Here is a 25,829-nt window from a genome sequence, read left to right as displayed (position 1 = left end):
GCATTAGTTGCATCTTAACCTGCATCTTTTACAAGAAAAGTAAAATTAGGCTTTAAAATATGCAAACTCACTATTTCATATGCATTTTACTTTATTATATCCACTTGTGCTGGATGCATTAGGAATTTTTTTCCAGAGTATTTTGCATTGCAAATTGGCTTACTAAACAGAGAAAATATTGCCTGATCTGGCAGGAGTTGATTAACTGAAGGATTTAAAATCTGTGCCATCATGATCAGAAACAAAAGTATTTACCCATGAACAAAGGCATCAAGTGAAGTATTTAGAAAATAATCAGATTAAAGAAATCTTCAGAACAAAATGCCTGATTTTCCTTGAAATTGATTTGGTCTTTTTGAGAATCCCACCGAGCATGTATTTACAAGTTCAGAGAAAACACTGTCCAAAATTCTTGAGGTATCTTCCCATCTGGGTTTTATTCTTAAATCAAATAAGAAAAACAAGCTCTCATATTCTTTCAACTCCCTATTGGCTTTTCCATTTTGAATGAATTAGTCTAATTACTGAAGAAAATATTCTCCCTGCACCTGCTAGTTAAATGAAACCACATGCAGCTACATGAGCTGTCCCACATGGTGGGAGCTGGAACTTCCTTGCTGATGGAAGAAGGAAATCACCAGCACTTTCTCCCTGGCAAAGACAGCAGCCGAACAGTTGGTACTGGTGGAGGAAGCGACTCTGCTGTTGAGGGTAACCGGGCCCATGGACGGCCAAGGTTCAGGCTGTGCCTGTGTGGCCATAGCATGGTGTTTCTGCCACTGTCTCAGGTTGCTCCTCTTGCTCCCATCGCTTGCTTTGTCCCTTGGAAATTCCCTTACTCTCCTGGAGATCTGGATACGAAGTAAACAAAAAGCATTTACAGCTGTGGGAGAAGCTGACCATGGGATGCTCCTCATGGACAGTCCAAAGAAGCCAACAGGGAGGTCTGGAAGTTCTCACCCAGAAGCGGCAGGATTGGAAGAGGAGAGAAGTGGGCAGCTCCGGTGGGCTGTGGAGGAGAGGATCACCAGTGGGGAGCACATTGCCTCTAGCAAACATTCACCTGATCCTGTGTCCTGGAGGGGGACAGGAACTGCGATGGCTTTTCCTCTGGAAATAGCACTGTGTAGGCCTGCAGAGGAGGCTGTAGCCTTTGTGGGGTTTAGTATCTGGGGTGTTTCAGAGTTTCCAGCAGTTGGACACAGGTACAGACCAGTTCCAGCACGTCCTGTGGTGAGGAGCCTGACCTACAGTAGGTGAAGAGCCCACCAAGTGCCTGGCAGTAGCCAGCATGTCCCCGCGGTGTGATGTCTCCGGTTCCTCCCAGAGCAGCAGACGGTGGCGTGTGGCCCTTGCTCAGCCCTGGGGTCTCTGCTTGCCCTCTTCCCTGTCAGGCTGCTTGACAGTGGCTGCACAGCGGGACACCAAGGGACATGCAAGGCCTGTTTGCGGCTGGTGGAGAGGCAGAGACCTGCTCCGCAGGGACCACTGACGATTCTTCTTGACCCCATGTGCAGAAGTGTTTGTGGATAGTGCTGCTGCTTGTGTGTGGTCTGTCTTGAAGGCAGGAAAAACTACAGCTTGTAGAAATGAGGTGGCAAGTTATTCCTTTGAAAGCTGGCTAGGGGAGTTCCCCTCATGTTGCAGTATGGAGGCTGTTCAGTTGAGACAGCTTTGTTTCCTTCCCCTCCAGTGTTTTGTATCCCCTGCCCTTTGCGACTAGACAGTCTTCTGCTGAAAATCAGATTCTTTCAACCCAGGAGACCGCTTTGATTTTTTGCTGCTTGGCCTCTCCTGCAGGGAACTTACCCTGCACAGAGCAGGCACAGCTCCGTGCTGGCCTGCGTCCCTCCAGGTGCTAGCGCATCAGCGTGATGGCAAAGGTAACTCGGCATGGAGAGTGACCCAGGAGGCCCTGGTGCACAGAGCCTCTGCATGGCCCAGGATGGCCCCATCAGGCTGACCACCAGCCCCACTTACTCTCCGTGTGTCCCATGCGAGAGCTGGGAGGCCAAGGAATAAAAGCTGAAGAGCCCACCTTTGTGAGTGCTTGCAGGCAGTTTTGCTGTATTTGGAGCTTGACTGTACGAGCCACACTCTGAAAGCAGAAAACGTCATCTCTGAAACCTTTTGCTTGTACCAGCTGTCATGAACTTGTCCAAGTTTTCAGATAACCTGTGGAATGAAAACTTCACTACCTGCTCTTGAGAGCAATCCAGGGTCACAGATCTGCTATATAATTGGCTTCCTGGGGCCCTTTTAATTGCCCAGAACTCAGCGCACTTTAAAAGCTCTAGCTAACAAATGTCACTGCACAAAACTCAGCAGAAGGGGTGGGTGCAGGGAGCTGGCAACTTTATTTTTAAGTGCTGAAACCTTGCACTTGACTTCTTTGCAGCTTGGCAGAATGCAGTATAGTTCCCAGGAGCAAGCGGAGGTGGGGAGAGATCTCACTTATTGCACAACAGATAAATGCAGCAAAGTACGATAGCAATGTCTGGGGGATTTTCTTGGCTGCCTGAGTTTGGGGAATGAGGGGAGTATAATGTGAGGTCTTCTGAGCCTAGAGAGGTGTCAGGAGTGTTTCTATTCCAATTCTGCTGAGCTTGCACTGGGCGATTCTCTTAACCTCTCTGCAGAAGGCAAAAAATACCTTCCTTACTAAGAAGTGACTATTTTTTGTTTTTGAAAAGCAAATCCTTCTTGTTCTTAGTCAGCCTTCAGGTACTTGTAACAGCCATACTCTGTGGAGTGTGTGTCTCAGCTTGAAGAGCATAACAAGGCACAGTTGAGCTAGCAGTACAGCTCTGCTCTGCTGTCCCCAGGATCCTTCCTCATGGGTGTGATCCCTGGATTTGGCCTCCTTTGTCCTCCAGCTGTGCAGCCATCTAGCAGTGGCTGTGTATAGCATCAACATCATGAGGATTTTAGAAAGCCTTCGGCACTCCTTTGGGTTTCTCAGAACCAGTTTTGATAAAGGATTTGGGAGAAGGGGTGCTGAGGGTGAGCCCCAACACAGCCGCAGGAAGCGTGAGGCACTGTGAAGTGTTAGCACGGGGCAGGCTCAGCACAGCCCCAGGGAATGCAGAGTCCTTCCCACCTCAGCCTGGGGCAGACCTCAGGGCACACATGGATGCGGAGGCTGACCTGGAGCAGGGACGTGTTCAGTGCTTCCTCAGCAGGGCTGAAGCAAGTGGGGAGGAAAGAGCTGTTACTCTGGGGGTGAAGGAGGGACTTTGATCTCATGATCTGATAGAGCAAGTTGTCTTGTGCTCCAGTGTGAGCTGAGGGAGTGGTGGGGGGAATAAAATCAAGAAGGCTCCAAGACCTCTTTTATTGCTTCTGTGCTTGTGCAGATGTTCTCCTCAGCCATGGCAAGCCCCTGGGACAGCACCGCAGTCAGAGCCGCGCAGCACGTTGTTCAAGCTGTCATTCTGATGCTAGTCTTGCACTGGCTCATCTCACCTGAGATCCTGTGGCTAGGAGGATCAGCCAGGTAGAGGATATAGAGTGGTAGCACTAACAAGGTTTCCAAAAAGGACCCTCCCTTTTCCCCCCTTGTCTTGGGCTAGTGGCCAGTGACTAGACTCCCTGAGATTAGCGTGTACATAATGACTGTCTTGCTCAGTGGCTGTGCTAATCTCTGTGTGCTGGCAAGTCAGCCAGAGTTGAGAGGGACTAACATGGGTATCATATAATGTGTTCCAGGCCCACTTGCCGTTTGCAGTGATCGGGAGCACAGAGGAGCTGAAAATAGGAAACAAAATGATGAAAGCTCGTCAGTACCCCTGGGGCACAGTGCAGGGTAAGTTCAGCCCTGGGATTTTCAAGGCATGAATGGTGACACTTCTGCCAGGAGGCAGTGGGCTCTCATAAGAGGAGCAAGGGCCTGCTGGACTTTAGTATCTCCCTGGGGATCATCCTTTGTTAAATCCATGTGTCAGGCCTACAGTGACAGTTTTCTCCGCTCAGAAGGGCTGTTTAACCTGTTGGAGGAGTAGACAGGTGGGTAATGTGGGAAGAGACCTTTTTTCTGCCCCCATCTTACTCCTTATCATGTCTTCTTACAGTGGAGAGTGAGGCTCACTGCGACTTTGTGAAGCTGCGGGAGATGCTGATCCGTGTGAACATGGAAGACCTTCGCGAACAGACCCACACACGCCACTATGAGCTGTACCGGCGATGTAAACTGGAAGAGATGGGTTTCAAGGACACCGATCCAGACAGCAAACCCTTCAGGTGGGAGCCCTGGAGGAGACAGGAGAGCTCGAGAGAGGCATTGTTGGATGCGCTGCATGTGTGTGTGTATGTGTGTGTCCTTGAGAGAGCATGTAAAGAAGCAATGCAGCAAGAAAACCTGCCAGGTCAGATAAATCCAGACTTCAGCAAAGGTGCTGACTGAGTGAGAGAAGGTGAAAACACAGAGAGTGTGTGCAGGATTGACTGTTAAAACTGCAAGTATAGGAGTAGAAATGTCTGTGCTGCAGAGATACAGCAGTGTCCCTCTGAACTAGTGTTTGTTGCCAGCTAGTCTCTTTGAATTGCCCAACATTCAACGTACAGAAGAGTGCAATAGCTTACACACCTCAGAAGCAGTTGGATAAAGAAGACCTTGGGCACACGTGGGTGGGTGGGTGAGTGGCAAATGTGCTGTGGGCAAGCAATATTCATGGTGAGAGCCTGATTTCAGAGCCTCAGGGGAAGCAGAGTTTGTCCCAAGTCATGGCACTGGACTTTCTTCCTTTCTTTTTAGCTTACAAGAAACTTACGAAGCCAAAAGAAATGAGTTTCTGGGGGAACTGCAGAAAAAGGAAGAGGCAATGAGGCAAATGTTTGTCCAGAGGGTCAAGGAAAAAGAAGCGGAGCTGAAGGAGGCTGAAAAAGAGGTGAAGACTGCAGTACTTGTCTTTTCACGGTTGTGAGTGATAGATCCGCTCCCAAGTAGGTAGCTGCTGCCAAAGCACTTTCTGCAGAGTGTGGTTTAGGACTTTTGTATCAAGAAGTCTAAAGTTTAACTTGGGATCATGGGGACATTAAGGTGTTCATCCTGTAGGACAAAACCAGATCACAGTGCTTCTAAGTGTACAACTTAACTGCACCATGAAAGTGCCATAGTCTTGATTCTGATGGAGAGTTGCAGTGTGGCAAAATTCAAGGAGAAAAACAGCCCCTGATATAAGCCTGTTATATAAAAAATATACCCATACAACTTCTTAGCGTTGTGAAAAATCCATTAATTTACTGACCTTTAAAGAGGAATAAGGCGGAGACCCCTGTAAATGGATTCAATTTTTTTTACGATTATACTCTCCCAATCCTCTATTGTTAGTCTGTGCACTGTTGCATCGCTAGAACACTGCCTGGTTTGTAAGCTGTTGTGGAAGGAGACTGTTCCCTGCCCTTTGTCTACACAGTGTCAACTCAGGGAGCTAGAAGTCATGTAGAGACCAACGGAGACTTGCAGGCTCAGATCTCATGGGATCCTTCCATCTTTCTCTTTTCTTGTGAACAGAATATGTGTTAGTGCTGGGTCCTCCTCACCTCTCTCCTTTCCCTCTAGCTGCACGAAAAGTTTGATCGCCTGAAGAAGTTACATCAGGATGAAAAAAAGAAGCTAGAGGATAAGAAGAAGTCTCTGGATGATGAAGTAAATGCATTTAAACAAAGGAAGACAGCAGCTGAATTGCTCCAATCTCAGGCTCAGCAGGCTGGAGGATCGCAAACTCTTAAAAGAGATAAGGAAAGAAAAAAGTAAGTTGCTAACCCAGTGGTATTTGCTTTTTGGTAATGGTCCTCCTTTACCATTTTTCTGGGTGTTCATATCTCTCTCCCAACCTAGCCAGTCCTTATCAGGGGAAGGTTTGCAGCCAGGTTTAATCCCTAGTAAGGCTGAGCAGCAGCTGGAAGCATTTTACCTTTAGCTGTCATCCTGAAGAGCAGGGAGCAGTGCTAACCTCCTGAAGAGCAGGGAGCAGTGCTAACCTCCCTCATTGCTTGCTGACAGCATGGGAGAGGATGAACTTGTTTTTATTCCCCGAGATTCCCTGCTCCTCCCTTGGTCTGTCAGTGCCTGTAATAAGTGGAACAATATTGGCTGCCAAGGCTAGGCTGTGGGTAGCAGGGATGTCCTGCTACCCCCAGAGAGGAGCGTGTCCTGTCTCAGGGTCTTATTTGTTTAGATTGGGGAAAAGCTTATACTGTGGAAATTATTCGGGGAGACTAATAGTCTTGAATTCTGGAATCTGCAAAATTTAAGGCTGCAAAATGAGGGGACAGGTCATAGCTCCTTGTTAGTGGTAGTAGTCTCTCCAGCCCTAAATCAGCTTTTTGCCCTCCACAGAAACAGTGAGAGATCCTGCATGGCTTTAGCAGGGGTTCCCCATGCCAGGGACTGGTGTGACAGGATTCAGCCCCTCGTCAGGGTCCTGTGATCTGGGCTGTCTGCAGTGTCCGTGCCAGGCTCCTAATGCTCTGCAGTTGCTCAAGAGCAACCAGCTGTACAGCTGAAACAGTCCTCCCGGTTCACCTAGCAATGAGCAGTTGCTTTTTTTCTCACCGTGGTACGTTTCCCAAAACAGGGTCCTGTGCCACCTTAGCATGTGCACAAAGAGCGGTATGCAGATAAACAAGGGTCTGGTTTCTATACCACTGCCATAATCCCCTCTCTGCACATCCCTGGGGCAAATCCAGAGTAAATCTTGCCTGCGCTATGCAGTCTTAAGTACATGGAGAAGTGCTGTTAATATGAACAATATGGCACATGCCCCAAGAGCTGACAGGACTATTTGTCAGGGAAAATAGCCCTTGACTGTTAAGCTTGGAATCAAATGAGACAGGAGAGGAAAAACCCAATAACCAGAATGAGATCCTGGTTTAGTCTTTTTAGTTTTGAGCTGGAGCTGCTTCAACGTCAACATTCTTTTGCGATGAGCAATTAGTGCTCCTGCCCTTTTCTCGCTTGTCCGTTCCTTTTTCCACTGCGTATTTCAATTTGGTCTTTTGAATTACCTTCAGGGGGTTTTTAATGTCTTTTCATACTGAAGAGCCTGAGACTGACTGGGGACAGACTTCTCTCCCCAGCCTGGACTGTGTGAGGAATACACAACTGAGTTCTTTCACGCTTAGAGCCCTCAGACATGTGCACACTGAGGACTGCAGACTTCAGCCCTGAGATCAGTCAGGGTCAGGAATGCAGAGAAGGGAGACGACATGCCCTGTAGTATGAGCAATTAGTTGCTGTGGCCCAAGTCACGCTCTTGTTCTAGAAGCAGTTCTGATCTCAGAAGGGCTCCTTGACACCAAGCACATTCATATGGAAAAGCATGGGTACCATCCTTGTCAGTTAAGGACACGGAAAGGCACAGAAAACTCCATGAAAAGAGATAGGTCAGTGCTTGAGTAAGGCTTGGGAAGATACTAGGAGGCCTCTCTCTCCTCCAGGAAAATAGCTGTGTTAGAAATGGTGCTGCTTTCTTTACTCTGTAACTTCTCCAATTGTCCTTAATAATTCATTTCAGTATTTAGATCATAAATACCTCTAACAGTCCATGAATTTCACAAGCTGTAGCTTAATTTTATTTGTTTACTAGTGGCTGGCAGTACACTAGCCTTTTTCTTTCACAAGTGACTCTCTTAAACCCAAGCTCTGTAATTTGCACTAATCATGACTTGGTGTTTTTTTTTTTTGTGTTGTTGTTACATCTTTATCATCATTATTAGCTCTTACATGTATGCTGTTTTACAGTTAGCTGCTGTTTGGCTGCATGGTGCATGAGGCACATTGTCCTGGTAAGCGTCATTAACTAATACAGACCTCACAGTGGGATCAGTTACAGTTCCTAAAAAATCAGACCCTGTGCAAGACCAAGAAGCCTATAAGTATTATCTCTGTCTTTCTCTGCTTTCACCCTTACTATACATGCTCTACCAGTCTCTCTCTACATATGCAGTTGTAGAAAAAGGATGCAATAAAGTTTGTCTTTGCATTTTACTTTGCAGAATCTTTAGAGAGACTCAGTATTAGGACATGAGATGTAGAAAAATAAGGATTAGGTCCTCTTCCTTTTAAACCTTCCCAGGACTTTGTTGGCTCCGTTTTCTTTATTCCATCTCCCTTAGAAATAAATTATATTCTTTAATCACGTAGGCCATGTCGATACTATGGCAACAATTGCTATGGAGATATGGTGCCGATGACAGAACCCAGCTAGCCATGAAAATGTCTTTTCCCTTTCTCCTCCTTCCCTCCCACCCCTCCAAGTTGTAGTGTTAACTTGTGGTCACAGTGCAGGTGAAGGTAGATGTGACTAGTTTCTATCCCCCCCTTCACATACTAATAGATGGTAAAATCTGACAAACCTAGAGCTTTCCTTTGTCCCAAAGCACCAGAGAGTCACCAAACTGCGTGCGTGTGAGTGTGTGTGTATGTATGAGGGTGTGTTGAAGAAGCTACTGCTGAGTAACCAAACCAGTATTCACCTGCTGACCGATTATAGTTGATTGTCCAAAGCCACAAGAGATGGTGGGCTGAGCGTTTAGCAGATAATGAAGGCTTTAAAGATAGTTCCCACTGGAGCAGAGCCCTGTCAGTGGTGTTACACTGTGAGTCTGCTTGCTCCAGTTGCTGTGACTCTGTGCAGAGTGTCTCTGCCTTAGTCATGGGCAGGCTTGTGGAACAGATAAGGTTGCCTGAAAGGGTTAACAAACCTTGCCATAAGCAAGTGTCCGCAGTGTGAAGTGCCAGCATCTATTGTAAAATGAATGCTCATTTAAACAAAGATGCGTAATAAATGCACCTGCCTGGCAGGAGAGCAGCATCCTCCTTAGGGTTATTAGTTAAACTGCTAATGACACTGGTCTGCTTACAGCTAGGCTGAGTGTGTTTAATTGAGCCTTTTTAATTTGATGTTGATTCTCTGGTGAGAGGAAAAAGAAAGCTCCCACAGGAATGTCTTCCTTCTTGACAGAGCAGCAATATTTATTATCCAAGGCAAGGGTGACAGCACCCCAGGCTGAGGTGCACAGGTCTCTCGGAGAACGGACCTGTTGGAACAGCAGCACTTAACTATAAAACACCCTAAAAACTCAGCCTCGAGTCCATCCTTCCCTGCAGACAAAGCCAGGGTTTACATCCTCTCTGGGATACAGTCCAAACTAACTTACGGTCTGCCCTTAAATAGGGAAAAGCCGATTCCAGGATTCCTTCCCTCTTAGCCCCACCAAGGGAAATGGAAAAGCCAGTAAACATTACGCTGGAAGTGAGAGGCATTTGAATTTAATTTCAATGGGATGTTCCACTTAACAGAAGAGCTTCAGAAGGGTCTTGCACTGACTCAAACTGGAGCTTGCAGTCGTCTTGAGCAGTCCGGTTGAATGAATGTCTCTGCTGCCAACGGTAACTGTAAAACAATGAAAAGAACAATCCTCTGCTTATCAGGCTCTGAATGTGGAAAAAAAAGCTAAAAGAATAACAGTGTTCATTCCAGTGCTGAGTACAAAGGCACGGCTAAAGTGCAGTTAGAGTGAACATTACTGATTTTTGTTGGTTTTGGATTGCTTTTGGCAGTCCTCATAACTGTACACTGTTGTGTGCCGGGCTTTGAATCAAATTAAGTTCTTTGTTCCCACTATACAAATGCAGACAGTGCCTTTTTCAATGGTCATTTGTCCTTGCTAAATTAAATATGTATATATGGTACTTTTCCAGAATTCAGAAAAATACTCTCCATATTGATCCATAAAGTATTGCAGGGCTCCACTGTTTTGCAAGGATACAAACAAGTCGCAGTTGATGCGTCCTGTAGCTCGCAAAACTGTGGAAGGATTGTTTTAGAAAATAGATTTGGTTCATCCCACTGCTGAGTCTGTGTGCGTGTATGCACGTGTGTGTATGCATGTGTGTGTCTGCATAAAGCATGTTTTGTAATCAAATTAAACCTTATTAACACTTAGCAACATTTCTTTTGTGTGTGTGTGTGTGTGTTAGGAAACATTTATATTCTTATTTTGGTTTTTGTCATTAATCCATAAAACCATTAATCTGCCTTTTTCTTTCATTTTCAGTTCGGGTTTCCTGTAGAACCTTTCCCTTCACACCAGAAGCGAATGCCCCCACATTCGGTTAACACGCAGCTATGCCATTGTGCCTGTTTGCTCACCTTTACTCATTGCTCCCTTCCTGCGCTCACCATTTTGTTTTAAGCAAGAGTCCACACCCCTGGCTGTTCTGGGTTATGGTTGTTCTTGTGAAGAACTCAGCAACAGCCTACGTGGAACTGGCAAGAGATGCTCATTGCTGATACCTCTTCCCCTTTGGGCAGTAGCAGGCTGCCGAGCGCTTGTAGGGCTAGTGTCCCCTCTTCTCAGTTGCTCGGCTTTTTGTCTCTCCCTCCATTTTGTGCGAGGGCTGCATGGTAAGAGAGCGCGGCTGCTTGGGGGTGTGCATTTAGCACCTATCGTGGGACCGCTGTGAATGCAACCCGATGCTGCCGTGGGATGGGACGTGCTGTCTCAAGAGACTGGCTGCCCTCTCCCCTTTTTAATTTGCTGTATCTAACCCCTCGTTACCCCCCTGCACTGCCATGTGTGACTCAAGTAATTTTAAAGGACTTTTTGCAAAACTTGACATCCTCACAGGCGTGGGCCTGAGTCCAAACCTCTAGTCCCCGGGCTTGGGGGATTCTCAAACTTGGATCCACGGTTTGCAACTAAGTGTTCTCTGAATGCTGCAGGGGTCACGAAGGATCTCTTGCCTTGTCTCCCTCTCAGTGTGCTGGCCTGGATGCACATCCTGGATCCAATCTCAGGGAAGGCTGGTCACCTTGCTGTACATATCAGTGTTTGTGAAGAAAGACGATGTGTCTTCGACTTTCTTCTCAGTGATTCCAACAATTTCTGGTTTTAATGCAAAAAGTATTACCTTTATTTTTTTTATTTGGCATCTGTTTAGAAGTGTACAGATGCTGGCAGGTTGCTTCTCGTATTTTCTATTCAGCAAAAGCCTTGTTTTACTGCAAGATTTGCACTAAAAAGGAGGGTGTTTTGCTCACTGGGGCCAGGAGTTCACCTGGCCAAGTGCAACTGTGGTTTGCCTGCAGGTGTCTTCTCTGTGTATTTCTGGATGAGTTTTGTTTTTAAATAAAGACTTCATCAGACAGTGAATTCTGGTTAACATTTACTTCTTTTGTTTTTTGTTTTCTTTGCCCTTCTTTTACAGTAACCCATGGCTCTGTACTGAGTAATAACCCCTGAATACAATGGGCTGGAATGGACCTTCATTTACTTGTTAAATCGGAGGGTCTAATAAAACGTGACAGCATTTCAGCTGTGACCTTTCCATGGTGTTACCCTTGCTCTGTCCTATGTCCTCATTGTGATTCTGTCTTTACTATGTACTGGTGGTTATTGCTTTTATTAAACAATGTAAAATTAGTCCTAACAAGGTTTTGGATGCTGCAACTTTAAATCCTACAGGTTTTTTTTCCCTACAATTAATGGATTCCCCTTTCTCCTGGTCCCTCTCCACCCAGATAAATAAGGGATTTGGAAATAAGTTCTGTGAGTTATTTTTGCTGGCAAAATAACAATGCAGTTTAAATGTATTTATTGGTGACGTTAAAATGACAACACCACCTTAGTTTAATTATCGCGTAGTTGAGAGATAAAAAGCTCTTTTCTCTTTATACTTGGTGTCATTTTCATGACATCATCTATCTTTTTTTATTTGCTTTTATTTTTTCTTTTGCTAATTCATGCTACCTGAAGACTAGCATGTAATCCTCATTTCCATTTCAGACTTGCTTGTTGTGACCCTGATCCTTCAGTCACACTGTGCGCAGGCTAAGTTCTCTGTATGTGGGTGAATCCACACGTCCTGACCCTGCTGAAAGATCAGGATGCGTGCTGCCAAATAGTTTCAACAAAAACCCTGCAAATCCTGGGTTTTTGGAAAACAAGTACACCTCAGACCTAGCCGTGATAGGTAATGCTGGTTTCAGCGCCAGCTGCTGCTGAGAATTTTAGTAGAAAGGTAGCCTGGATGATGCTAAAGCCTCACAAACAGTTTCTGCATATAACGTGTTACTCTGGCTGGCTGCTTGCAGCAGCAGCAAACCTTATGCAGTAACCCAGATCGAACGACAGTCTGGCCTCCGTTTCCAGCAATCAAGGCAATTAAAACTCTTGATTGCAGTGTATTTTCTCAGGTATTCTGTTTCACCATAAATACAATTTTATTTCCCATAGAAGTCTTTAACTGTTTTGTGTTGTGTTTTTTTTTTTTTTTTTTAAGCAAGTTAAAATAATTTGAGTAGTTACTTCTTCCTCTACTGTCGAATGTCGGCCTGCTCCCCAAACTGGTCAGTATCAGTCTGTCAATGATTTCTAGATTATCTGCTAAAAGAACCATTTAATGTGGCTTTTTTTTTTTACCATACTGCAGGTCACTGGCTGTTCTTCCTGACCATTTGCCTTATTAGAATGTTATTTCAAGTTACGTAAAGTCTTTTAAAAGACTTTAAAGAAAAAAGGTTTTTACTTGTGTGATTTCCTTGAAGTACCTGAGGTACCACAAGGAGGTTCCATCTCTCCTCTGTCCGCTGTTTTCATGTTGCATCTCTTTTTCCTGCTTTTTGAATGTCTTTCTCTTTTTTGCTAATCTTCTGTTTTTTTCTCTTTTTTCCCTTTTCTCTCTCTGTAGCTTTTTTTAATCTGTCTTCGCCAGCTGCACTGGGTCTGAGGGAGAAGACTGCCACTTCTAGAAGAGTTTAAGGGTCTTATGTCTGGGGAGGGGGGGGGGGGGACACAAATCTTCAGTGTTAGTGTCTTGGAAAGAAGCTCTTTTACTGACTTGCATGGTATCTAAAATTGAAATGTCTTGTAATTTGTGTGACAAGACAGGGTAATACAGGGGAACTGATTGTTTACCTGGAATTTTGAAGAGCAACAGAAATGTGATGTTTGGACTAACGATGTAGCGAATACATTTTCAAACATTGTTATGGGCATATTTTTTTTCTAATTTTGTCTTTAATAATATAAATGTCATGGGCTTCCACGAGGTGTGAAGCCCAAGGAATATTTTCAATATTCGGTTGTTTGATTGGTTTTGGAAACTGTGTGTTCAGAGTCAAAGGAAATATAAACATGGTGCAATTTGCTCTGTTGGCAGCCACGAAATATTTAATTTTAACAAAGAAATAAAGTAAGAAGAACTGTGTGTTTGCATTGGTGTCCTCCTGCGTCTCACCACCTTATTAAACAAGCTCCATCGGCTGGTGGACGTGGGTCGAGTGGTACTTTCTTTTTTTCCTAACTACATCTCCTCTTGTTCTTTAAAGTTAGAGAAAAGTTAGCAGTATGGGGAGGGAGAGGCGATACATAGTGACTTGGCCGCTGGTATAGTAATAGTAGTGATCCATCCAGCTGCCCCGTGGGAAGGGTGCAGCGCCCTTGGGGCGTGCTGGAGCCAGCCCTCGCACTTCTCGCTCCTCCGCCCTGCCCTGGCCTGCTCGCTGCATGCTTGTCCCAGCTGCCATCTTCTCTCCCCTCCTGGTTTGGTTTCCTTTTTACAAATAGAAGTGCGCGAGAACTGCACCGACTTGTATATTTACACGACAAACGTTGGAGAACCAGCACTGTTTAGCCTGATACCTTTCTAACTTTAGTGTACATTTTAAATAAAAAATATGAAAGCCTGCACGTGCGCTGTCGTCTTTGCTGCTGAGGCGGCCTGGCGGGAGGAACTCGCACAAGGCGAGCCCCGCTGGGGCCGGCCGGGCGCTGGGCCTGGCGAGTCGCACGATGGTCACCGACAAGAGCAAACCAACGGGTGTAGGCCGGGCGGGCCGTTCTGGCGGCGGGCTTCCCTGCCTCTCGGGCAGAAGCCTCCCCCCCGGCCCGTCTCCCCCTCCCGGCGCTGCTCCGCCGGCCGGGGCGGCACCGCCACCCTGCGAGCAGAGCCGCCCGCCCCGCTGACCGCGGCTCTGGGCCCAGCGGTGCGCTGCCTGTGCTCGGCGAGCGTCCGGGGAAGGCCTGGCCCGGGGCGAGCCCCGCGGAGAGACCCCTGGGCCCTCGGTGAGGGGGGGGGGGGGAGGGGGAAGGCCTCGGGCTCCTCCGAGCCGGTGCCCGGCGGGGAGGAGCTGCTGGGGCGGCGCCCAGAGCCGGTCCCGCGGGCACGGGTGCCCGCCAGCCGCTCTCCCCGCCCCGGCCTTTCCCGGAGACCTCGGCTGCGCCCCGCCCCGCCCCGCCCCGCCGCGCCCGCCGCCGCCGCCAGGGGGCGCCGGGGAGCCGAGGCGGCCGGCCGGCAGTGGCGGCGGTTTCTCGCGGCGTCTCGCGCGCTCGTGACGGGGGGGTCACGTGACGCGGCGCCGGCCGGGCCGCTCCGCTCCGCGCGAGCGAGGGGAGAGAGCGGCGCGGGGGGGGGGGAGGGCAGGGCAGGGCGAGCTCTCGCCGCACCGGCACCGGCACCGGCACCGGCACCGGCACCGGCACCGGCACCGGCACCGCACCGGCGGGGCCGAGGCCGGGCCGTGCCGGCGCTCCCCGGCGGCCTGCGGCGAGCCGCGGCCTGGTCCGCACGTGGGGCCTGGTCCCCGCCGGCACTCCCGGGCCGCTTCCGCCGCCGTGCCCGGCTGTGCCCGGCGGCTCGGCGCCCACCGGCGGGGACGGCCCCTCGGCGACGCGGGGTCGTCCGTCGAGCCGCTGCCCGCCATGCCGCCGCCAGAGCCGGAGCAGGTGCCCGAGTCGGTGCTGGAGCAGTGGCGGCAGTACAACGAGACCGAGCGGCAATGGGGGCTGCGCCGCCGCTTCATCCTCCGCCACCTCCACGGCTACCCCGGCGCCGCCATCGACCAGCTCCTCTCGCTCTCCGTCCTCTGGACCAACCACGTCTTCATGGGCTGCAGGTGAGGCCCGGCGGGGCACCCCCGGCACCAGGCTGCCGCCGCGGGGCGGGGCGGGGCGGGGGGGGGGGCTCGCAACGTTGGGCCTGGGGGAGGCCCTGAGGAGGGCCCGGGCCCTGAGGCGGCCGCCCGGGGTGGCCGTGGCGGGTCCCGGCCGCTCGACCCCGCTGCCTGCCGGGGCCTGGCGCTCGCTGTCAGGCGTGGGTGTCCCGGCGTGCAGCCGGCGTCAGGAGGGTCCCCCCGAGGCCTCGGGGCGGCCGAGGCACCGCGGAGGCGGCCCGGTCTGCTGGCGGGAGCCGGGGTAGGAGCTTGAAGCCGCCGTCTGGAGCGGGGCCGGGCCGGCGCCGGGCGGGGAGAAGGAGCTCGGGCTGCCGTCGCGGCCGGTGCTGCTCGGCTGAATCTCGGCCCTAGCTGCCTTTTAAGAGGTAACCCCAGAAGAGCTGGGACGGACGGGCTGGTGCAGGAGAACTTCGGTTCCCGGACAGTTTTCCTCGCCTGAATACGCATGTATTTGTATGTGGAGGGGAGCAAGCTGCTGAAAAAGTGTGTATATGTTTTGAAGGTACTTCTCGATGTCCCACCCCTGAGGACTCGTTAAGCATGTGGTGCTGTGCTTTGTAATTTAATAGAGAAGAAAGTGTCCCTCTAAGCATAAAGCAGCCTACGCAATCCCCTTAAAGCTCAGTTTTTCTGAGAGAACTAGGCCCAGTGAATGGAAGAGGTTTCCCTTCATCAGGATTACTGTTAACGTGCAGAAACCACCATACCGTAACTAGCAAGGTTGTGAAGATCTGCAGAGACATCACCCACCTCCCGACTGACACTTTTGATGATGTGATTATTTTTAACTGGACATAAGGCTTTAAAGACAGAACCAGCTGCTTAATGACTAACTTCAGCCAATTGTGCAGTGACAGAGGAGCTTGTAAACAGTGAAGGGCATATAGTTTGCCTTTTATTAATGTTACTGTCCCAAAGCCTTGTTGGGGAATATTTTGTGTCATTTGTACAGAGCCAAGTCAACATCTTTAAATGTAGATCTGCATGTTTTCTTACTTCTTTCTGGTCTAACTATTAAACTATTCTGCTCTGCAAGCACCAAAATTGTGCATAGCTTTAGAAGATCTTCAAATTCTAAAGCTGGAGTAGTGTGTTAAAATTGAACATATCTTTTTAAGACATAGTCTCTTTGGTCCACTAGCTCATCTTAAGTGTTTGTGTGGTGTGTTAGTGCAGGGCCACCTTTGTGAGAGTGCTTTTGGGAATCAGTGCAATAATATGGTTATGGGGTGCTGATAACGGGAGTGAAGCAAGTGTGGCAAGATCTAAAATCCTAAAAAATGATGCAGTTTAAGCCTGTAAGTGTACATGCTTTCCCTGATGAACATCTCTACCTGCAGCTCTGAGGGGAGACATGAGCAATAGATTTAGGCATGATGCAATGCAGAGCCATTATCAGTGAGGATGTTTCCCCAAAGCTTGTGTGGTGCACGAACATGAACACACCGCACGGGCATGGTGAACACGCTGCGCTGTTAAAGAGCGATTGGCAGCTTTACTTAGAGTTGTCTGAGGAAGGGAGGGGACCCACAGCTTTCTCTGGAACTGCCTTTTGCTGCTTGGGAAGAGCTGTTGTTGCCGTGTCAAGTGAATAACTTCAAAGTTTGGGGGATTTTTGGTGTTACAAGTTTGTTGGCTGGTTTTTGGTTTGGTGGGTTTTGGTGGTTTTGGTGTTTTGTTTTTTTTTTTTAATGTTGATCACTTGCTAGCTGAAGGCAACCTGTTTGTCAGAGTAAATACAAATCAGAGTCTTTGCTGATGACACCTGAGGGAGTGTTCTGGTGGGGGATGATCTGGAGAATGTCCAGAAGGCTTAGAAAACATGGTCTGTGAGGAAGGAGTTAAGTAACAGGATTCATTTAGTTTAGGGGTGGATGAGAGAAGATGCATGTGTTCTCAGATATGTTAAGGGTGGTTGCAAAATGGATGGGAGGGGGAGGAAAGCATTATGCTCCAGAGCTGCTGGGATCAGGATCAGAGGTAACACATTTAAGTCACACCAGGGAGACTTTCGTGAGGCATTGGATTCCTCTCCCTCCACGTGCAGTCTCCACAACTTGAGATTTCTAAGGCCAGGTTAGACAAACACATGTTGCGACTGGTTGATCTTCCCCGGGGGAAGAAATCTGAGCCCCAAACATCTCCATCCTTTGTGAAGAAGAGTGACACAGTGTGTCACATCTAACGGTGTTCTTGTGCCATGCTGGAAAAGGGCATCGTCCTTCATGTTCCCATCACAGGCAGTGTACTCTTCTCCCTGTAAGCCAGAGAGAGGAATAGCAATTCCCACCCCTCTCCGGTCTGGCTGCAGGAGGATGAGGATATCGCCGCTGTCTGCCTCCCTTTGATCCCTCTTGGGCCTTTTCTTCCCATGCTCGGTTCCACTGCCTCTCTGCTGGCGGCTGAGCTGTGCTGGGTACCTGCAGGTGAAGCAGGGACCGCAGTAGTGTGTGTTCAGAGTTCTCGCCCAGTAATTTAAATGGATCTAATTTCTGCCTGGCCCTCTAAATCAGGAACAGGAAGGGCATTTCTTGAGTGGAGAGTGAGTAGATTTTCAGAGCCCTTGGAACAGTAGTATTTAAAAGCTGGTGCAAGTTATTGCAGCACTGGCTGTTGGGACAGTTGTGGACTCCTGTCCGTGGGCAGTGACCTGATGCTTTTTGACGTTTGAAGGTGAGCACACCGTGGGACAGGTGCAAGATTGCTTTTTGTCCATTCTAAACCACAGTGCGAAGCTGTCAGAGGCTAGTTTCAGGCCATGTTTGTAGGTTCTCCTTGGTTAGAAAGGTTTGGGGCCTTTTTCTTGTTCAGGTTCAGCCCTGCAAATGGCTTGAAAACATGTGACAGATCCCCCGAGCAATGGGAAACTTAAATGGTCAGGAATGTAAGGCCAAGAGGGATGGGGTTGTACAGTGTGTGTCCTGCCTGTGTGGAACTGCGTGCATGCTGCAGCAGGGTCAGGGTTTGCACAGAGCCAGTTACAGCCACCTCACCTCTGTCATGGCTCAGGGATTTAAAACGTTTCAGTTACAGCTACCAAGCTAGAAATTAGTATGGCTTTTTAAAGAGTGGTCGATAAAGGCTGAGCAGTGCCTTTGTCATCTGACATCCGTGATTGCAGTACTGGTGACGTACAGTCTGTGGCTGCTGACCCAGACGAGACTTCAGTGCCAGTCAGTCGCTCCTGTGCTTAGTTCGCTGAAGCTGCTGTGATGCCCACGGAGGCTCCTCCCTCTCCACACCCCTGTGTTTCTTAGTGTTCCTAGTAGCTCTGCCAAATGTTATATTTTGACAGGTAATATATTTAAATTTAAGTTTAAAACACCGTCAGTTTGGTGGCTGCATCGTTTGTTATTCACAAGTGGGTTCACTTAGAGCCAGGTAGGTTGTTAGCTGGTGTGCAGGGTGTCTGCCAGCACTGAACTAGCTACAGCATGAGGCCGGTGGTCAGGTCCCATGTTAATACTCTGGCAAAATCAGGGGGAGAGTCTCCCTTGCACCAGGTACTATGTCTCAGGCAGCTTTAGTTCTTGTTTTGCATAACAAAAGCTTGTGTGTGCATGTGTGTGTGTTGCCACTGTGGGACCAGTTCTAAAGTGGTTTGCTGTTGAATCCACACAGGTACGGCTTGCAGGTCATGGAGAAGGTTCTCAAGATGGCTGAAGGCATCGATATCGGGGAAATGAGGACGTATGAGTTGGTCCCTAGCAGGAAGCTAAAAAGATACCGCTCTCCATCTGACAGTGAGTATATCTGCCTGTGTGTCCAAGGAGACACCCCTCCCTGTCGTGTTTGGTGGGCATTAGTGGGAGCGTGGGGAGAGCAGTGTGCCACAGGGCTGCCTCCAAGAGAGCCAGCACAGCAAACTGAAGAGAAGTGACCATGATGTACTCTGCTACACTGCAGCCATTTCCCCTCCTCTACCATGTTGTGGGGTGTACATAATTCATGCAGAGTTCTCTTTTTGCTTAAGAAAATATCATTTTTCGTTGAAATTACCAGGTAATTGATTTTCCCTAGTGATAGCATTAGGGAATTGAATCTATGTAATTAAATATCTGTCTGCCCTTCTTCGCTGTGATGAGGGGTGATGTTCTGACCTGAGAAGGGATTGTACATGTGCATGGAGATGTGGAGTTCAGCTTATTGATTTTGAGTTATGACCTGCCTGGAGCATTGGGTGGTGGTGGGTTAATTTATTTTCTTTGTCTCCCTACTGGGCCTGGAAGAGTCCTGCATATGTCAGCCCAGTCCCATGGTCTCAGGGATTGATGTTCCAGCTGTAGCTTTTCCAGTGGAGGAAACGCAGCAGGCAGAGAGGGCTGGCAGTTCAGTGGCTCCGTCCGCCAGCTCCTCTCCAGCACCTTCAGAGCTCCCTGCCCTCTCTCCAGAGAGAGTGGTGGGGGAATTGTTCATGTGTGCAGGTGCAGGTCGTGGATGCAAGCAGGCAGGCTCTTGTTTTGTGAGCCAGCGTCAGTCGGTAGTTTGGTTGTTTAAAACACAAATGGTCAGACAGCACAGGACTCCTCTAGGCTTGAATATAATCCTTAGCTCTGCCAAAGTTTCCTCCCTTTGACACCCAGCAATCTTTCTGTGCTTCCATGAGCCAGCTGCAAAACTGAGAAAAATACTACTTTTCTCCCATGTTTTGTCTGTCTCTCAGGCAGCAGCTCTGAGGGGAAGGGTTCTCTATTGCATGTTACACAGACAGCATAAAGAGCTGTTCTGCTGGTGAGAGCCTTTAGGTGCTGCTGCAGTGCAATCATCAAAATACCAAACTGAGCAAGAAATGTAAACCTTGCCATAATTCATCAAAACTGACAAAACACAAAACAGATTTAACGCATGTGTAAGAGCTTTGTCACCTGGTTTAAGTATGAAGGCCTATTTATGCTGTATGCGAAGTGTTTTTTTCATCTGCCATGAACTAGGCTATGATAAACATGCTATGGTAGCGTGATGTCTAGACAGACGTGTTGCCTGACCTATATTACAGTTGCACACATTGGCATTGGATTAGGCAGCTCATTCCAAGGCGCTGAGGTGGCCTTTTGCTCCTCTGATGAAATTACACACATGTACCACTTCAGCATGTGGGGGCTAAATCTTTCACAGGAGAAGTCTGGTATAACCATCTTTTAGATTTAACATACTTGCTTATCAGCTATTTGATTCTCATTTTCTGCGGTAGCTGTGCATATCAGAATATTCTGGTTCATCTGCATTTCTTCTGGTTAAGAAACGAGGTCTACCAGTAATGTGTAATGGCCCCCCCCCAGCCACTGCAGCTGTTGCCTGAGTCTGGGGCAGATTTCTCCATGTTTGGTGTCCTTTAGCCAAGGGCAGTTATATTTACAGAAAATATGCTTCTGTTAACACTGTCATTAACAGCCCTGCATGTTTTGGAAAGGAGGGTTCAGTATCACTGTGTTCCTCCATCAAATGAGGAGACTTGAAGATAAAGTAGTTTATCTGAGATCATCCTGCAACCCTGTGGCAGAGTCAGAGCTGAGGCTCTAGTACCGCTCTGGTGTTCTGTCTTACTGGCCATAGTTTTTACTGGTTTTAGTAGCTTTGAATGGATTAACTTCAGAAATGACTGGATGGGTTCAGTGGGCAACGCTGGGGGGCAGAGTGAGTGATTCGCAGAACCACAGAATCATTTAGCTTGGAAAAGACCTTTAAGATCATCAAGTCCAACCATAAACCTAACACTACCAAGACCACCACTACACCATGTCCCTAAGCACCTCATCCAAACGTCTTTTAAATGCTTCCAGGGATGGCGACTCAACCACTTCCCTGGGCAGCCTGTTCCAATGCTTGATAACCCTTTCAGATTCAGACCTAAAATCCATGTAACTAAATATGTAGAGATTTTTGATGGTACTTGTGGAGCTGGAAATACCACTGTAGTGACCTGCACAAGAATGAATGGTCTTATTTGATCAGTTGTGAATGTCTTTGGAAGGAAACCTTTTGGTTTGTGGCTAAGAAGTGGGAATCCTGTGTTCGGAGCCTGCAGGCTCCTCCTGGAGATCACTCTGTGAAAATATTGTCTCCCTGTCATAGCACGTGTTGGTAACCTTGTCATTTTCTCCACCCCATAGGCCCAGAGCCAGAAGAGATTTCTGAGCCGCCCAAAAAGATGGTCCCCAGGTTCCGGGTGCGACCACGTTTTGAGCCCATACACTTTGTCACCAGTGCTGAGAAGGATGACAAGAAGGAAGATCCTCTGGACAACCAAATGCAGGAGGTGAACCAGGAGGCAAATACAAACAGTATAGCGCAGCCAGCTGAAAACTGTACAAATTCTTTTGCGAGTGCACGGGAGGCGGATCCCCAGCTCTCTAACTCGGCTGGGTTTGGCTTTGCAGGCGAGGCAGCAGCAGCCAAGAAGGCTGTGAATAGTATGGACTCTACCACAAGCAGCGTGTTGCAGGTTTCTGTTTCTCCTTCAACTGTCCAGTGTGCATCAGAGACTTTCCCTCCGTCAGCTATAATGCTGAAGCAGAGTTTTATTGAGAAACTGTCAGCAGCTATCTGGAAAAATCTTGCTAACCCAGATGCAAACACTGGGACTGATAAAATTAACTATACGTATCTTCTGACACGTTCAATTCAGGCATGCAAGACAAATCCTGAATATATTTATGTTCCTCTGAAAGAAATCGCCCCTGCTGACCTCCCCAAGAGCAAGAAGCTCCTAACAGATGGCTTCGCTTGTGAAGTGCGATGTCAGAATGTCTACCTGACCACCGGTTATGCCGGCAGCAAAAACGGATCCAGGGATCGAGCTGCGGAGCTGGCAGTCAAGCTGCTGAAGAAGTCTGTGGAAGTTAGAGTTGTTCAGCGGAAGTTCAAGCACATCTATCATGAGGACTTGGTGGTGTGCGAGGCGGGTGTGAGTCGCCCAGATTTCCCTCCTGCTCTCAAACCTCACGAGGAGTTTGTAGTTGCCAACAGGGACTGTGTCCCAATGCAGCCTGGTACTGAATCCGTGAAAGGTTCCACTAATACCAACAAACACTGGACTAGTTTTGTCCTCACAGAGAATGCCAGTGACGCAATAGGAATACTTAACAATTCTGCCTCATATAACAAAATGTCTGTTGAATATAAATATGAATTGATGCCCAACCGCTCGTGGCGTTGTCAGGTATATCTCCAAGATCACTGCCTAGCTGAAGGATTTGGCACTAAAAAGACCAGCAAGCATGCAGCAGCTGAGGAGGCATTGAAAATTCTGCAGAAGATGCAGTCAAATATAGCAGCCATCAAAGTGACCCAGGTTCAGAAAGTGGGCTGCTCGTCGCGGGGCTCCGGAAGGAAGAAGGACCTGAAGGACCTCGTAGTTTACGAGAACTCCAATAATCCAGTGTGCACGCTGAACGACACTGCCCAGTTCAACAAGATGACGGTGGAGTACGTCTTTGAAAGGATGACTGGCATGCGATGGAAATGCAAGGTGCTGCTTGAAGATGAATTCATTGCAGAAGCAGTTGGAGTGAAGAAATCTGTCAAGCATGAGGCAGCAGAGGAAGCCGTGAAAATCCTCAAAAAGACTCAGCCAACTGTTGTTAATAACCTGAAGAAAGGCACCGTTGAAGACGTCATCTCCAGAAATGAGATTCGGGGTCGATCAGCAGAAGAGGCTTTCAAACAGAAGATCAAAGAAGACAACATTGGGAATCAAATTTTGAGAAAGATGGGCTGGACAGGCGGTGGCCTAGGGAAAGATGGTGAAGGAATTAGAGAGCCTATTTCAGTGAAGGAGCAGTTTAAAAGGGAAGGACTTGGGCTTGATGTAGAAAGGGTGAACAAAATCGCTAAAAGAGATATTGAAGAGATCATTCGAAACTATGCACGCTCAGAAAGTCACATTGACTTGACTTTCTCTAGAGAACTGACCATGGATGAGCGGAAGCAGATACATCAGATCGCCCAAAAATATGGTCTTAAAAGTAAATCTCACGGGCAGGGGCACAACAGATACTTGGTGGTAAGCAGGAAGCGGCGCAAGGAAGATCTGTTAGACCAGCTGAAGCAAGAAGGCCAGGTTGGGCATTACGAGCTTATTATGCCTCAAGCAAAATGAGGTTTGGTGTCCCATTTTACCGGAGACTGAGCTTCCCAGATATTTGATTAAAGACAGAGATGCTGCATTTTTCTTGTTGTGGGTTATATTAACGTTAAAGTCTTTTACTTCGTTAATATAATTTCTAAAATGTTGTTAGACATTTAGAACTGACCAAGTTCTGTTCATTAGCACAACCCAAAAGCAGTAGTGCTGTTAATGTATGTGTCTTTGATATTACTTGTTCCTTCACATTTTAATAGTTTTGTAATAGCAAAAACACATGTCCAATAAGAAGGAATTTGACATCATTTAAAATTATAGTTCCCCTATTCTTCTTCACCAAGGAAGGAAAAAAAATGCCTTTTTTTTTTAAAAAAAATAAAAAAAATAAAAAGCAAAGGAAATGCAGTCTGGGAGAATAAACCTGTATGTAAAGTTGGTATTAATGACAATAAAAATAAAAGTTTTATTTCTGGAAAAAAACAGGATTTGTCACACTTTGTACAAAAAAAAGGAGTGTGAAAACTGCATTTATTCTTGAGAAATAGCCAAGACCTTGCGCTGTATCTGCTGTGTATGTATGTGGAGAGATTGCCTTAGCCAGTTTAACAGTACAGTTTTATTCATAGATTTCTACCTTGAGTCTCTCATACTGAGAATTACTGAATGCACCTTAATCGTCAGTGTGTCGGACTCGGATAATTCCAGTGCATTTCTACCTTGGAGCGCTGCGTGGCATGTGCAAATACCATGGTGAAGTGTGAAATATAAAAATGGGAGGTAAACGCAGAGCCCACGCTCAAAGATGCTCGTGTAGCTTGTGGGGACTGTTATATAACTTATTTTTTTACTTTGAATATAAGCTCTTTAATCCTGAGCAAAATCAAATCTGTGCCTAATTGTTTCTCTGCTCCATTACTGTACCTGTGCTTGTGTATGTCTTTCACAAGTAAACTGCCTGATGTTGCTCTGACGAGTGGCCTGAGTGCGGCGTCTCTCCAGGACTGGCACATGCTGCTGGGAGGCTGGAGCGCTTCTCTCCTTGCCGGGAAAGCAGAGTCCGACCTCCGCCTGTGCCGTTCCGCCGGCCGTACTGCAGGACATGGTGCTTTGTGAGCCTTGGAGGAACGCTTGCTTCATGCTTGGAAGACATAGAGGTTAGGAATTGACCTTGGAAGAGCCAAGAGTGAGATGTGCCTGGAGACGCTGGGTTTTTTCTGTCACCGGTAGGGCACGCTGATGATTCTTCAGCGCAAAGCCAATCCCAATGAAGTATTTTTTTTGTCTGTTCTCCTGTTGCCTTGTGTCTCAGCTATGGTTTTTGGTTTTTCTGCTGCCTATATTTGCCTCTCTGTCTTTTTACATCATCCTGTAGCTTTTTTTTTTCCCCACCTCCTGTTCTGTTTTCTTTTTAAGTACTCTCAGCGCTGAGGAGAGGGTAATGCTGACCTCTACTGATGCAGCAGAATATCCTGGTGATGTGCAGTTAGAGGCATTTTCATCCCCACAGTGTGAAAAGGAAGAGGCTGCCCTGGCAGGTGAGACTCGCTCAGGAAGAAGAGAGCAAGCATTCCGTCCTCCGTTTGCCTGGAAGGCTGCAGCACAGCTTCTGCTAGCTTGGACTTCTGAGATAAAAACATGCTGCTGCTCTCTGTAGAAAAATAATCTGGCAGTTAATTCTGAAAGTATGTTGGGTTTTTGGTTTTGTTGTTTGGGTTTTTTTGTGTGCATTATTCCCTCTCTCTCTTGCCTTCTGATTTCTGCTCTCAAGAAGGCTGGGCTCTGGCAGATGGTGATGTAGGAGTGGAAGAAACCTGGTACTTTCTAGGCAGATCCTCCTGCAAGCAGGAGTGCGGCTCCCCCTCCCTAACTTGGATCCGCAGCAGGGCTTCAAAGCTTGGTGATGCCGAGAGGCAGCAAGAGCACCACTGCGGTATTCGGGATGAAAAATGCCTCTCTTGGTGGGGGGGTGCTGGCTAAACGTAATGGTATCTCAACAGGGGCAGCCATCTAGAGCGAGTCTGTGCAGGGCGATGCTTCTCCTGTCCTGGGTAGCGGCTGTGACACTCAGCCACCCATCTTTGCAAGTGCAGTACCTCCGTGTGGGACCTGTCTGTTGCCTTCCTGTCAAGTTAGTTATCTGTTTGAGCTAAGGAATTGCCAGCCTCTCCAGCTCCAGTGTGGTTATACAGCCGTAAGCTTTCTGGAGAGCCAGTATGTGGTTTAAAATTCAGTTAGTGGACAAAGGCCTTATCTCGGAGGGCTGTAAAGGTGAGGGGGTTTGGGGTTGTTGGGTTTTTTCACCAGCTCTGTGCTGCTCTTGTTTCTGGCTGCCTCAAGAGTCCATGCCCTCCTTTTTCTTTTTTTTTTTGTGACTAGCAAGACAAATACAAAAACGGAAGGACTGATATGAGGGCTTCTGTGACATTAAAATGACTTGGGCCATTCAGAAAGGGTTCTGCTTGCAATAGGTTGCAGAAATGGTTACGGCTGGTACGGGGGCAATGGTCAAGATGCTCTTGTTGGCTGCAGGTGGTGGGGTTGGGTTTTTTTGCACTGGTCTGTAACTTAGTGGGTGCAGATAAGGTGTTCCTTGCTTGACTGGCTCCGACTTGGGAAAGCCTTGCAGAGGGAATGCTTAAGAAACATCACAATTACTTAGGGCAGACTCACTGTCCTGCCTTCTCCATACACACCTAAGCACTTGCCAAATCTAGCGGTTAGGAGGGAAACTCTGTCCTTTAGGAAAACGAGCTGGTGTAACTGAGGTAGCGCATGGGTGGAACAGC

General features: G+C 47.9%; 2 protein-coding genes across 9 annotated transcripts in view; both read left to right on the top strand.

The window, feature by feature from the left end:
• The window catches only part of SEPTIN6 (septin 6), a 31,966-nt gene extending 18,750 nt beyond the window's left edge, over positions 1–13,216 (top strand). The window contains exons 6-11 of one of the 8 annotated variants that reach the window (XM_075513352.1): positions 3,709–3,805; positions 4,071–4,239; positions 4,754–4,886; positions 5,561–5,751; positions 7,745–7,788; positions 12,698–13,216. In XM_075513352.1, the coding sequence (XP_075369467.1) occupies positions 3,709–3,805; positions 4,071–4,239; positions 4,754–4,886; positions 5,561–5,751; positions 7,745–7,748 (594 nt within the window). In that variant the 3' untranslated portion in view covers positions 7,749–7,788; positions 12,698–13,216. Of the gene's footprint in view, positions 1–3,708; positions 3,806–4,070; positions 4,240–4,753; positions 4,887–5,560; positions 5,752–7,744; positions 7,789–10,062; positions 11,161–11,215 lie in introns of those variants that run through there. The other 7 variants (XM_075513351.1, XM_075513349.1, XM_075513348.1 and 4 more) reach the window with 7 other exon arrangements.
• A 1,270-nt stretch (positions 13,217–14,486) lies between these two features.
• Positions 14,487–24,013, top strand: NKRF (NFKB repressing factor). The gene is made up of 3 exons (XM_075513342.1): positions 14,487–14,903; positions 18,582–18,703; positions 21,071–24,013. The coding sequence occupies exons 1-3, from the start codon at positions 14,710–14,712 to the stop codon at positions 23,056–23,058; spliced, it is 2,304 nt and encodes a 767-aa protein (XP_075369457.1). The 5' UTR covers positions 14,487–14,709; the 3' UTR covers positions 23,059–24,013.
• The last annotated feature ends 1,816 nt before the right edge of the window (positions 24,014–25,829 follow it).

Source organism: Mycteria americana, chromosome 10 (assembly GCF_035582795.1).
Source record: "Mycteria americana isolate JAX WOST 10 ecotype Jacksonville Zoo and Gardens chromosome 10, USCA_MyAme_1.0, whole genome shotgun sequence".
NCBI lineage: Eukaryota > Metazoa > Chordata > Aves > Ciconiiformes > Ciconiidae > Mycteria > Mycteria americana.
Note: the sequence above shows the minus strand (reverse complement) of the source record. Positions and strands in the feature narration are given on the sequence as shown.